This window comes from Psittacula echo (genome assembly GCF_963264785.1).
Source record: "Psittacula echo genome assembly, chromosome: 9".
Classification (NCBI taxonomy): domain Eukaryota; kingdom Metazoa; phylum Chordata; class Aves; order Psittaciformes; family Psittacidae; genus Psittacula; species Psittacula echo.
Window position 1 is genome coordinate 11715431 of NC_137745.1, and position 15137 is coordinate 11730567.

Genomic DNA, 15137 nt, shown 5'->3' on the forward strand with positions numbered 1-15137 from the left:
ACATTGGAGCAGACACTGGTGAAGCAGCTGCCCTGAGCCCTGTCATCAACAGTCACCTCCCAAAGCCTGACAAGGTCTGACCAGCCACAAACACAACAGCTATCACTTTTGAGCCAAAGATACTAAGATCACAGTCACATTCAAAACTCATGAAAGAAAGAAGCATTCAGGTTTAAAGAGTATTTTGATCAGTAAAACTGGAGTTTTGCCTGTTCTGTGGTGCTAAGATGCATTTATATGCGTATTAATGGGGTGTTTTGCAAAAATCTATTTTCATTGACAAAGAGCATCTAAATTGAATTTCATGCCTTAAAAAAGGACAAACAAAAAACCTGTTATAGAGAACTGCTTACATATGGCTTCAACCAGAACTCAATCCCAAGGCACACAGGGGATTGGTTTTAATTATTTCATCATTTTTAAGTAAAAGTAACTGTGTGAAAATGACTAGTCTTGAGGGAAATCCCCATAACTAGCCACAGTAAAACAGTCTGTCCATGCATGTTACTAATTCTTTTAGTGCTCATACATGTCTATAATAGAGGCAATGGATACCTAGAAGAAACAAGAAGTGCAATTAAACTAGAAAAAAAAGTACTCCAGAATAAAGAATCATGTGTGAACCTAATTCATAACTATTCAGGGCATAAACCCAGAAAATTCAATATTAATTGAAAACATCTAGTTGCCTAGGGATCTTAAATTAAATTCTCAAATTGTTCTACCATGGCTGATGATAGACAGTCTTGATTGTGGTTCTCTCACACCTCAGGCTCCCATTAATTATCATGAATTCTGAGTAACAATGACAATTTAAATTCATGAATAATCTTAGTCATTTTGTCCTGAACCACACAGGAGGGCACACAGTGGAGGTGTTAGACTACGTATTTAAAAGTTCCCCCTAGTGCTACAGACCAAGAAAGGATTTTTCCTTGGCATTTTTTGGGCTGCAACCATATTCTCACATTTTTCAAAGGGGTGTTCAAGGGGCACCCCTTTGCTTGGTGCTTTTTCTCAATAGCATTTTCCTAGATATGCACATCCTGCCTCCTCTCAGCCAGTGACAACATGCAGCAGTATGAATGACAGCAACAGTGCTGGAGCACTTGGAATAAAATCTGCAGCTCCCAAGCACTCTCACATGCTTTCTGTCAGACAGAAGACACAGTTTTGCTGAAGTAGATTAAAGAGACAGTAATCCCCCCTGGACAGAGTTTTCCCATTCTAAAACATAAAATAATAGTTCATCATTAGCATTTAACTGTTTCAGGGGAAATAACAAAAGCAATCAAGCCCTTTTAGTCTTCACTAGATCATGACAGTCTGGGCATTAGCAAAGCCCTGTTAGAGTGACTGTCCATGAGATGCTCAACCAGCATGAAAGCCCACTTTTCATCTGATTACTTCATCATGTTATTTACCTTTGACTGCACACAAATTACAGAAACATCACAAAGCAATACAGCATGCCTCAAAATGTCATAACCCTTTTCATTCATAGTATATGCTTTGAAACAGAAAATGGAAAAATCAATACACTTAGATCAGATAGTCTGAATTTGCAAAGTCTGATCGTGCATGAATTTTAGTCTAAGTGGCACATATGCTGTCAGATTGGTTGTATTGTGGTACTGCCTGTGTGTCCAGAAATCCCTCTGTAGCATTTATATTTGATCAAAAGGTGTGCTAGATGTTGTAACTACCACCTTGAGTAAAGCTCACTGAGTCTTTAAACTGATTGTTAATTCTTCACTGCATGCGAGGGCTGGCATACTGATCAGGTTGTCTAGCAGCTTATATTGCAAGAGTGAACACTGCAACTTTTCTTTTTCAAAAAGAGGTATATGATTCTCAACTTACAGCTCAGTAGCACTCAGACATGGCCAAATGATAACTGAAGAGCAAACAGCGGGAAGAGCTCAGCTTTCCAGTGGCAGAAGCAGGTGAAAGTTGCATCCCACAAAGTTTCAGTTCATTTACTAAGTTTCCTTATCCTCTATAGGGACGCTTCAAGTAAAGTCATAGGCTTGCCTCTAGTCACATCATTCTATAACCTACAAATGCTAAGCGATGCATTAAAGCTACCTCTCTGTTTTGAAAGGGCTTCCTTATATATAATGCAAAATCACATCTCAACTTGTAGATATGTGGAGAATCAGACAAAACCAGTGTCCTTTCCAGGCTCTGCACAGACTTCCTGATGGTCCTGGCAATGCCTCACTACCTGCATCTTCCTCTGAGCAGGTGAGAAAAAAACCCACAACCTGCAGCAGTAATACTCCCTGTAGATCAATCTTCCTTGAAGGAAGGAAATACTACTGTCATCACTTCTTATGTCACTAAATAGGCTTACAGCTCAAAATTCCCCTTTGGTCTTTTAACTACAGTTAAAGAACCCAATATAACTACAGCAGCAGCACTGACTTCTCCCTGTGTGTAGGTTGAATAGGATGAGTTACTGTAAATTAACCAAGAATTCAGTTTATTACTTGGAAATAAAGCCCATATCTTGTCAAAATTCTGCTTAGAGTAAAAAGAAACAATTTTCATTTAGCAGTTCTAATAGCTATGGACACTGTGTTTATGCTCCAGCACTCTTGGAAGCAGTTCCCTGTGGTAGGAGTCTTTGCTAACGGATGCTTTCCATGGAGAAGCCTCAGTCGTATTTTCTTCCCCCCCCCAATGTTTCCCCACAAAAATAGGAAAAATCTGTTGATAACCAATACACATTGCTGTAAGGGATTTGTACACTTCTCTAGCCATTCTGAATTGGGGCACTGTCTCCTTCAAGGCTACTTTGAGCACGATATTTGCAAAGAACCAGCTATAAGCTATGCAACTTAAAGAACAAAAGTGCTGCAACACCTCACTGCATTCAGCTCATCTTTCTGCATCTCTGTTAAGCTTTCCAGTATTTATTTCTTTGCAGAAGTCTGTGCATATGCAGGCTATTACAGGTTTAAGGGAAAGCAGGAACCATCAACCACGATTCAACAGTGACAGGACAAGGCAGGTTGATAATAGCACTGTTATTTTAAAACTCAGATACTACAAGAACAGGATGATGCAAATATCCAAGCATTCCTGAAGACAAAAAGAATAGCCTAGAATCTTCAAACCAGAAGTAATGAATATGTCTGCATAATGAAGGGGTTTCTTTTTCTCCATAATCCCCTAAATGTTTGAGCTCACCCTGTTCTCAGAGCTCAACTAATATATATCAACACTAAATGCAGTCATGACCTCTTGTTAAACACACTAACTGGAGGTGATTAGGTAGTAACATTCCCCTTTTTAATGATGTAGTAGACCAAACAGCATCAGAAACACAAACTGCATTTTTCTCTCTCAAAAGATTTTAGACATCCCTCAGACTACTTAATCACTGTATTCAAGGCTACGTTGTATCAGAATACTTTGTTAAAGCTGTTTTATTCCATTAGGCTAGTTGCTTAAAGTGTTATTATAAAAGGAGACGACTCTTCTTATACACGAATTCTTTATCTGTGAAACACAAACATACATTACAGAGGTTGTAAGGAGCATCAGAGGCAGTGATCTGGTCAGATAAAGCAGTAATAGGGAATATGCAAGTATTCGAAGATTATTCTTCAGTTATATATTGCTATTCTGCAGTTCCTGCAAGTGTTTATCCTAAATCAACCCATTGCAAGTTGTATTGGAAAAGCAATATATGTGATTGAGATATGGTCTGTAACAAGAATCTACAGGTCCCAAAGCCACTGGATTCTGATAAAATTTAATATTTTTTGAAGGATAAAATCAGTCTATATTTGCAGTCTGGGTGATTATCTGCTCTTCTTTCATTGCGGACAATATGACAGATTCCAATAAATTATTGAATATCCATAATATCTACATGAGCTTCTTAATTTTTTGGTGTGACAAAAAAGTTACAGCTAGAGGCTTGCAAAGTTAAAAAAAATACTGAATTACATTATTTGGAATAAATGAATGCCTTTTTTAAATAGAAATAATGAAATCTATTAGTTATTTTTGCAGTGAAGGTTGATCCTGTCTAACACAAAGGTTTAAGGTACAAGTCAAACTTCTATTTTCTGTAGTTTATGTTGAAGGAGAAACAGTGTCATTGGTACTTTCCACAGTATAAAGGAACTAGGCCACAGGCACAGCTTTTCTCAATAGGCAAGCCATATCTGGTACAGAGAATGCACTGAGCTGTAAGCATTCATTTCTAAATGTTACTGAAAGAAAAAACTAAACATATACTACACATGAAATCCCACTCACAAAATGCACATTCAAAAATACTTTACATCACTCATAAATCTTGAAATTCCCATTGGAAGCAAGTATTTGCTGGCTTTGCAGCTGGAATGAGCAAGATAAAGCAGTGGTGTCTAGGGATAACCCAAGGTAATTCTGCAAGAAGTACCAGACCAAGATCTTGAAAGGACAGGAATTTTGGAAGGGCTGAAATATGCATGGATATATTTCTTACATTTTCAGCACTGCACGAAAGCCTGCTCTTCCTTGCCATTTTTTAATTGTACATATTTGATCATAGATTATCTTATTGGTAGAAACATTATAAAAAGAAATGGATAACCTGAAGTGGGACTGCAGGGTGTTTAACAGGAGGAACCCAGCAGGACCCCGGACACAGAGGACAAGCAGCTCTTCACAGGACTAGAAATAGAGTTACTGCCAACAATGTGGCAAAGGCTGAATGGAAAGGGCAAGTTCACGGACTGTATCCACACATCCTGCAAAAACTGGTCACTGCTGGAGTAGGGGAAAACATACATGAAAGAAGCCAACTTTGGATAAGAGTTAATATCCCTGCCAAGAGGTATTTTGACACAGGGCCAGGGCCATCTCTGGTGTAAGTCAGTCAAATCAGTGTAGCTTTGGCAGGGATAAATCTGGCCCATGAGATTTACACTTGGGAGAGAAATCTGTTTTTAAAAGCCCTCCAATCTGGAGAAAACACATGCAGACGGCAAAGTGACTCTGATGACAGGTGACAAATGAACTCTGCTGTGACAAGTGAGAAAACTGTTCAGGAATATAAAATATTAAAAATATATTTCTTGCATCCCCCTCCCTTTGAGAAGGTCAGATCCTCAGACATGCCTCCGGCCTGCAGATGGGGTTTAGCATAAGAGCCCTAAGGCTGCACCAACACTTACTGCTCGGTGCAAGTCCTGTGTCTGGTTCAGAAGAGAGCTTTAATATTTGATGCTGCTAACTGTAAAACAGAAGGAAAAAAACCCCACCAGCTGTAGACAAGCAGTAGATCTTCACAGCATATATTTATTTGCACTGGATTTCTTAGTGCACTAGCAAAAATCTCAGGATCTCACCCTCCCCTATGTTTAATTTAATTGTGACCTTCCATTTTTTCCTCTGGAGAAGCTTGATATTACTTTGTAAAGGGCATTTTCACTCTTTAATTGAAAAAGAATCAGGCTGTGGCAGAAATTATCGTTCTCCACCTTGAAAATTATTGCCTGGATTGGTTATTCATACCATTTAAGCTGAAGACCTGGGGCCTGTGTACATCCTAATGTGTAAATTACAAATCCTCTCCCTTTAGAAGCTCCAAAGCAATTTAACTAAATAAAAGAGCACTGATCAAGGTCCTTGGTTGATTATGCAGCTTTGGACAAAGGACAAGACCCAGCAATTATGCTTTTCCCTCTGTTTGGCAGACTGCTCCATTAGGGCCAAGAGCAGCATCAAGGCTTTCCTGATGGCCTTGTTCAAGGGGGGAGAGCGAAACATTGTTTTTTAACCAGGGTGGGATGCAGTGTTCAACTCAGGTGGAGAACTAGAACAAAAGTCTGAATTACAGTTGATTTTTAACCTGTCCTGGTGAAGAGACATTCAGGTGTTGCCAAAGTTTGTCCTGGCTGAAGCAGCTTCAACTCCTACAGACCCTGTGTTGTTACAACACCAACAAAGCAGAGGCTCACATGTACTTCATATGGGGAAGGAGCAGAAGAACTCAGCAGGTATCTAGTGGAAAATGTAAGTATTTAAAAATCAGGAAATGGAAAATGATAAGCAGCTTTCAGACACCTTAATTAGAGATAACACTGCTCTTAATCTCAGAATTGAATTTATAGTAAATCAATTAGAACATTCAAAAAATTGAGATTAGATAGTAACAGGAAAAGATTAATGTATTGACACTATTATCAAGACAAAGGAACTGTCAGAGGATTTGTTTAGCAAGTTTACTACAGTTTTGAAAGCTCATTGGAAAGTAAACTTTTTTCAGAGTTGTAGGAAAGGAGATTAGCCATTCCTTTGGGAGATATTTGAAGAAAAAGATATTTCCATTTCACATATTGGTAACCAAGTTGCAAAAGGTTGGTACTCATATTGTACAACGTGATTCCATACGGTACTAATGCAGAAAAGCATGAGACACAGCTAGATGCACATGTCTGGAGTGGTCCAGACAGATGATCACAACCCTTTGATAACAGGCATAGTCTGTTTCTGAAAGGGTTTTAGCCTAAAAAATGTCTGTGACTTCATGTGAAAAGGAAAAACAAATCCAAGATCTGGCCAAGTATGGGACCTCCCAGAATTTGAGATAATTAAATCATCCAGTAAGTTCCAGTTTTTATATCTGCAGCTATAACAAACTTGATCTGCATCAGGCATTGAATTTAGACCTACACTTACCAGTGGGCCCCTAATTCACCACAATCACAGGAAAGTGAAGATAACTAATTTTCAGCTCATAACACAGCTGTTAGAAATGCTTATAGCAAATCATAACAATGAGCTACTTTTAAGAACTGCTGAGGGTGTAATTTTTATCCCATTTCCTATGTGAGAATGTCTATTGTGATACATCACATCCAGTAGCACTGATCATATTGTGATATATCATAGCCAATAAGAAAAAACAAAACACCAGAACAGATTTGATATATCACAATGTGACACAGCCACATGGAAATGTGAAAAATTACATTGATTTGTCCTCAGGAGCATAACTAATTTGTGAAGTGCTCTTACTACTAATGCCTTAACATTCATTGTACATTTCAATAACAAGTAATTACAACTACAATATTTGGGATTATGTAATGAGAAAACATTTAAAAACCAGAAGTTCAAGAAAGCATGAAATTACTTTAATTCATATGAACTGTTCATAACCATGCAAGATGATAAATTGGACTCTTTAATTGTCTGTAACTAACAATTCCATATATTCAAACACCCCAGTTTCCTTGTTTGCTATTTGATAACACAGAGCCATCTTATGCTTGTTCTTAAAATGGACTGGTTTAGAAGTGTTACACACATCCCTGAGCAATTAAAGGAATTTCAAGTGTATGATTCAGAGGTTGAAGTGAATGAGTTACTACTTGCAATTAAGTTTTTGTTCCTATCAGACATATTTAAGCAGTTAATCAACCCAGGAAAACTGACCTTGTCTTCACATAGTATTGTGCAAGGTAAATGTGCCACTCTAACACTCATAAAGCACCTTTGTATTAAAATACCAACCCGGATGTGTGGGTAATAGTGGTGATGGGAAATTAGAAGTATATTCCTTATACAATCAGCAATTATGTCAGTGCTGAGCCTTAAAACACTAAAGAAACTCTGTGTGACTGAATCTAATAATTAGCTGATTAACACAAGCACTTTAGCAGGAAATAGTTGTGTATATCAGTTATAACTAATTTCTATCTCTATCACTTCACATATCAATGGCACCTCTGTACTCAGTAAAGATACACTGACAGTCATTCTCATCTGAAACCACTATACTTCTCAACTTTTGTTTTTATGGTAATCAAATATCTACGTGGAAGACTTGCAGGCCATATTCTTCCCTGTTGTAAATCAGCATAACTTCCTTTACCCCAGTAGAGGTACTATTGGCTTACACCAGCAACAAAAAGCTCTGGCCTATTCTTTCTCCTTATTCCTCTCTGTACTTGGTAATAAGCCATAAACCTGCTTCACCTCAAGTATTCCCACTTACATCATAGAAAGCCCTGTAGCTCTGATTCATTTTCCACAAAATGTTTTGCTTGTTCTGAGCACACACCTTTCTTGCTTAGATCTGCAAATGTTCCCAGCTGAAAATGATGACTTCTTGCCACACACAGCTGAGTCCATACATTTCCACTCTTCACTGTGAAGAATCACTTGTTCATCTGAATATTTTGCTTAGCCTACATGACCTCATTATCACATCCAACTGATTAATTGCGCTATAGCAATAGCAATCTGCCAACACACACAGTGCTAGAAGAAAGTTGCTTTTTCTTAGAACTCGCAGCTGAGAAAGCAATGCAGTCTGAAGGAACTCGCTGTTCAAAAAGTGAGATAAATACAAAGAATGGAAGGAATTATGTAGGAACTAGGTGATAATTTATTTATAGATCTCTGTAGAAACACTGAAGTTAACAAATTTACCATCTGTTAAATAGTCATACTATTCCTAAGTGCATATTATCATTCCAAATGTGTGCCAAACACCTGATCTTAGCAATCTTATCCAATACTCTTTTTGACAAGCAACATCATGCTTTATTAGATTATGTCACATTATATTATAAAGCTATGCTAGGTAACTGGGGGAACAGAGTGGCTGTGCTCTGTCAGTGTAAGTGCCTGCTCAGGGCAAAGAGAAGTGGTTTTGAGAAGTGGCCAAATGTGCAGAAGAAGAGCAAAGAAGTAGGTCTAAATTTATATTAATCTTCATGGTTATTACACATTTAGGATTTTAAGATTGCAATTAGTCACTGAAAATACACACCACCCCATAGATGGGAAAATGGCTGCAAAAATATTTTGGGTAAAAAGAAACATTATTTCTGATAGTGCACCTCTTCTTTATTACCCTGGACTACATAAGAAACATTTAACTCATTATTATTCTCATCTGAATGAGGTGTCCTAATATTTCATAGGAGATGTTGCCAGCCTGAGAAAGGGTCCAGCAAAGATGACAGAATTAAGACTGACTCCTTTAATGAGTTATTTTTATTTATTTTGCTTTGTTTTGCTCTTTGAGGCTTTTATAATTCCTTATTATAGAAAGACACTGAAAAAATTAATTTTTTAATAACTATCTATCAAAATCAACTTCTGATAGAAAAAAGCATTCCTGTTTAGGCCTACTAACTTTTTGGAGGTGGCAGTTTCTGAAAGTTGCAGTGTCATGAAGATAAGAGTCAAACATTGGAACGAATGCTCAAAAGAAAACTTCTACCTAGAGATTTTTTAAACCGGGTTAAATAATTATCTGTTTGGAAGGACATTGCATGCTGTTACCCATCATAGGCCACAAAAAAAACCCAAAACACTTATGTGCCTCCGTATCTACTTTATACCTGCTATTCACTAGTAAGCATAATGGGATGAAAATCTTACCAACAACAGAAAAGCTGAGTTGGTTTGCATACCCAAACTATAAACTTGCTAAGAAACTCAGACCTCTGCATACAGAATAATACTCAAAGTTGAAATTGTAGATTAGAAAGGCAAAGTCAAGTTTTCCCCCCACATATACTATAGAATCTTGCTAATTATAACAGTGAATCCCACAAGAGATCTAATACTACTGCTTTTTTGTTAAGTCAGGGATACTTGTCATGGTTTTAATGGAGAAACAGGTGATAATTTCCAAGATGAGAGTGAAAACAATACCATGATATCTTGTCATTAGATTAAGGATTACTATTAGCAATTTATTACTTACAAAATCTTTTCCAAAATCTATTAAAATTTCAGAGTATTACATAGTTAATTCACAATTGTCATGAAAACCTTTTGCTTCTGTTGCACTGTAAGGGTGGTGAGGCACTGGAACAGGTTGCCCAAAGAAGTAGTAAATGCTCCATCCCTGGCAGTGTTCAAGGCCAGGTTGGATGGGGCCTTGGGTGACATGATCTAGCGTGAGTTGTCCCTGCCAATTGCAGGGGGGCTGGAACTAGATGATCTTAAGGTCTTTTCAAACCCAAACCATTCTATGATTCTATAATCCTTTGTGCTTCCTTGTTTCTTTGCCATTTTTAGGTGTCTCATAGCAAGTGAAATTTTGTTCTCAGAAATAAAACAAAAACAAAAAACTAAAACAAACAAAAAAACCACCAGACCTGATTTACCATAGGCAGAAAGCTTTGGAAACCACTAGTTAGACTATGTGTATTTTCTGTATTCCTCAAGAGTATGAGGTTTTTAAACTCCATTTTTATGTAGAAACTGCACAGCCTGCTTTGTATTAGCAGCTATATAAAGCAACAGCAAAGGGAAATTTAACCATTTCTGTTGCTAGTGCCTGAATCCAAAAAGTTAACATTTTTTGCACCTTTCCAGCCTTCTATTTAACATAAACATTAACATTTGAGGGTGTTTATTTTTCCAAAATTAGCCCTTCTCCCAGAGAGCAAAGCCTCATGCCAGCCAACCCAAGCAAATCCCCATCTAATATCTTAAAAATTATCCCTCTATCACTTCCCCACACAAATGTTTTCTGATTTTTTCCTTCTTAGAAAACACTTAACCCACAGAGAACAAAACAGAGATAATAAATTTTCTCAGATTGAATTTTCAATACAGGTAAACAATCCACTCATTAAAAGATTGGACCAGTAAGTGCCTTCTAAATATGAACCCAAGCTCCAGTTAATCATATTGCATCCATCCGCTCCTTTCTTTTGCAATTAGCATTACAGGATGAAATAAAGAAGGTTTTTTTTTCTCCTGGATTTTGTCTTTTTTTTTTTAATCTGTTCCTGCAGCTCTCCCCTCCAGCTCCCCTCCTCACACAGACTGCAAGGCAGAGATCTAGCCAGCAGGCAATTAAAAGAACATCAGAGTTTAAAACACTTTCCCTATTGACAGGTACTATCTATTGTGACTATGACAGAGCAAAGAAGTGCTACAGCTGGCTAATTCAATTTAGTCACCTCTGGGTAGACAATGTCTTCATAGGAGAGCAATATACAGGCGACGAAGAGGAGGAAAAGAAAAATTAACTGTGTAAAGTTCAACTAAGGGGTAGAAAATTGATATATTGACATAAATAGTTGAGCCTGTACAGGTAGCAATCATTATTGCTTTGACCAAAGAGAACTGTTTTCTCTCTATTGAACTCTGGATCAGGTAGTTGTTCAGTTGATGAAAAATGGAACAATTGTTTGAGACAAGAAGCTGCAGCAAGGTAAATAAAATAAGCTTAAAAGCAAGCACTATGCTACACCAGTACGAAGTGATAGAATAGGAAGATGATATCTATTACATTAAAATATATTTTCAAAGTATTTCAAGCAATCACTTTCCAAAGTACTCTGACAAAAGTAGAAAGTCTTCTCATTAGGAAGAGAAATGGACCAAAAAGTTAAAAAGTTTAAAAGTCCATCTGTTGTGTCATGCTTTGTAACTGAATTATTTAAAGGTAATGAGACTGCCAATACTTACACATTTCAGTAAAATGCAAGCAAAAGAGAGAATATGGTGTCAGGTTCATTAAAAAAAAAAAAAAAAAGTTATGAAAAATCACTCTGGGAGATAGGCACGGGCATGTTTATAAAGGAGATTTCCCTAAACCATCACATAATTTTCTTCTGAAAATATTCTCTTTCTCACCTTTAAAGCCAGTGATAAAGTTTAAGTCAACTAAAACATACCCACTTACTGCAGCCAGCTTTAGGACACAACAGACTCAAGAACAGAACATACTTTTATCATGATTTAAGCACACACTCTGTGGGAGACTTGATGAAGTTCAATTATCACTTGTATATATAGACAAGCACATCCGCTTTTATTTCTATATAAAAGAAAAAAAAGACAATGCAAAATGTTTTTCTTTCTCATTTAGATTAAGAATTTAATAAGTTCCCAAAAAATGATGCTAGAAAGTCATGGAATAATACACTAGCTTTGTGATAAGGATATGTAAATACAAACTTACAGGGTTAGAGTAGAACTGCTTTATGAACAGGTATCTCATGATCGTCTAAAGATGAGATACTAGGTTGGAAAAGCTATTTTTTCCATGTACTAGGTCATTTCACATGCTGGGATTATATGATGTTATTAAATATGTGAGTATGTTCTGGAGTTACAGAGCTCCATAGGCTGGGGTGCAGTTAGGAACAGATTTGATAGATAATAACTGGGTCTTGCTTTCTCCTTCTCTCTCAAGATCTTGAAAACTTCAAAACAAAAACAAGAAGCACAGTATCAGTCAGAGAAGGGCAAGGAGTGGTTCTGCTTTGTGGTCCTCCACCACATTATGGAAGTATGGTGAATAACTCTACATACTGTGCATGAACTTGCTTGCTACTTCAGTGCTATAATTTGAATTCTGCATTTTACAGATTAGATTTGTCATGAAAATTTTTCTTCTATTCTTGAATACCCAATTCTGTCCTTCCCAATAATCATAAAAGCAATAGAAAGATGTAGATAGGATGGGAATTCTGTAGAGGCAAGCTCACTGATTAAAGGGGATTTGATTAGATCAGGTTGCCTGATAATTTTCAGTCCTTCAGGTAAAAAATTAAAGAGTTTTCTTAGGGAATTGATTTGGGGGCACTCTGCTTGTGTTGTCACTGCATACTACCACTTCTTAACCATAAGGCTGTTTTCTAAGTCTTCCTTTCTGCAGAGGAAAAGTACAGGTGACATGCAACGAACCAGTAATGTATTTAGGATGATATTTCATACTTTTCACCTAAGAAAATCCTACATATATGTTGCAATTTTCCTTCCCCCTCTCCTTTTTATATGTGTATTACCACCTCAAACATCAGTACTTACAGAACAATACAAAGGCTTGAACATACGGGTACACTGCTGTTGTGATTTTTTTTCTTAATACTTTTTGTACTTACCAGAAGTGAAGCTCTTGAGTGACCTTTTGAGATTCATTTCCCCAGTATTGACTCTTGCAAGTTTCAAGTCATACACATTCATTAACCTTCTCCAGGGGCATTGGAATCAAGATCAAAATTGTCCAGAACTTTAGAAGCCTGGAGTAAGAACTATGGCTTCCTAACATAACTAACTAAAGATAATTGGACTTTTACTGCAGAAAACCAGATGCATATTAATAAAGGGAAAATATCAATAGCATAGTAACCAAATTGTCTCGCCCTGGACTGAAAGAATCAGAAATTCTTAGATGACTTATGCCCTGCTTTTGGCAGGAGTGACCACACATCCACAGGAGCTGCTGTTTATGTGCTAGCACCAACATCCTGCTCTAAGCAATGTTTCCTCAATTCTTAAAGAAAGAGAATTATAAGACAAATTCCCACGAGAACGTGAATAGTGATCTATAAAGAGGATGCAGTATATCAGAGATGTAGAGAAACCCATCAATCAATTTAAAGCCCGCAAGTCTTGAACAGAGAGGAAACGTCAGTTCACTTAGTGTTTACAGCCATATGAAAGAAGTATATAATCAAGGAGATGAAGTGAAACCTGGTCCTTAAGGGCAGAAAAGGCTTGATGTATCAATGGGACAGACGGAAAGACAACACATCCATCCTGGAGTGAGTAAGCTATATATTTTTCCTCTTGCTGTAGGGTAAAATTATGATCTGACAAATAGAAACGAGTAGAAGAAAACATTCAGAACAAATAAATAGTTAACAAGTCAGTTCACCCCAGATTAATTGAACTGACAAAACAGTATCCATGAACAAAGCCTTAGCCACAGTGTTTCTTAAGCTGCAGATGCAAGCTGTTGACCAACAGGCTTGAAAAACATATTATGTGAAATAGCAAGTCTCTAGAAAACAGAAACTGAGTTCTTTTTTTTTTATGATTAAAAATTTTATGCTATGGAGATGAATGACATGGCATGAATTTGATATGTTGTATAACATCTCAGGATGCTTAGACAGTTTTTATTAAAAGGACTGTATATATAGGGTTTTAATTGAAACCTTTGCCTCCAACATACAATACCTACAGGAGAAAGGATTACTAACCATGTGTACAGCTTCCATTACAAGCATCCTGCACAGTACTTTATGTGTGACAGGAATTAGTTAAACTTAGACCAGTAGGAAAAGAGTCACCTTTCCTTATAATGTAAACAGAAGATAACACATCTGTATAATATGTCCTATGCACCAGGAAGCAAATTGTTCTTAGAATTTCCTAGCCAACTTAAGAGATACAGCCTATAACCAATGCAGACTTTTTGTTAGTATGAGCATTTACACGGAAACCAAGGTTACCTATTCAGGTGGAAAACACCAACTATGCTCTTAAAAAGAAATTATGCATGTCATTGAAAAGGCATCCAAGGAAGCCAGAGCAGATGGATACAGTTCTTCAGGCACTCCTTCCTATAGATCAGGTGCTGCTTTCCTCAGGATGAATCACTTAACAGACCTGGCCTTACCCACACATTACAGAGAAGGAAAAGGAACATGGTTCCTATGGCTGCTAGCGTTGTTTTCCTTTGACTTAAAGGCAGAAAGTCTCTGTACAGCAGTTGTTAGTATAGTATTTTGGAATAAGATGCACCAAATAAAACCTCTTGCCTTCCTGATAACCTAGAAAGTCTGTGTCTCTTTTTTTCAAGCAAGAGAAAAGACAGAAAAGCAAGAACCTAAGAAAACAAGAAGTTTTTATTTACTGAAGTTTATTCCCTTATAACATCAAAAAGCAGAACTACATAGACAGCATGAGAGCTTAAGAGGTATTTCTGACATCTTTAGCATCTAAAGAAGTGTTTCACATCTTTCCTTCTATCACTACAGGGACCAAAACATTGCTATTGTTACCTAGCCCTTTAGCAAGGGGTTTCAGGCAAACAGTCTAAAGTTAAACTTTCTGCTAGGTTCACATGAAAACAAGCACTGAAGATATCATTAGGCTGTTTATTATGTGCTTTATGTACTTTTCCACATTCAGAAACATTTTAAACGTTTAAAGCCTAACAAAGCTTAGTTTTCTGATACAGGTCATAAGATCAGCTGCACTACTGCTTTTATGTATACACATCTCTTAACTGAGACTGCAATGGTAGCTTTCTGCTTATACAAGAGAAACAAGTATTTCTCATCAGCAATAGAAGATACATTAAGCAACATTCTGGTAAGAATATAACAAAAATATACAGAAAGGTTGCTCCAATGGCT

General features: G+C 37.1%; 1 protein-coding gene across 1 annotated transcript in view; it reads left to right on the forward strand.

Annotated features, from left to right (window-relative positions):
• The window catches only part of LOC308224888 (contactin-6-like), a gene marked incomplete at both ends in the record, with an annotated part of 114064 nt that overhangs the window by 36299 nt on the left and 62628 nt on the right, over positions 1-15137 (forward strand). Inside the window, 1 exon segment of the mRNA XM_080625210.1 lies at positions 12182-12277. Coding sequence (XP_080481336.1) covers positions 12182-12277 — 96 coding nt within the window.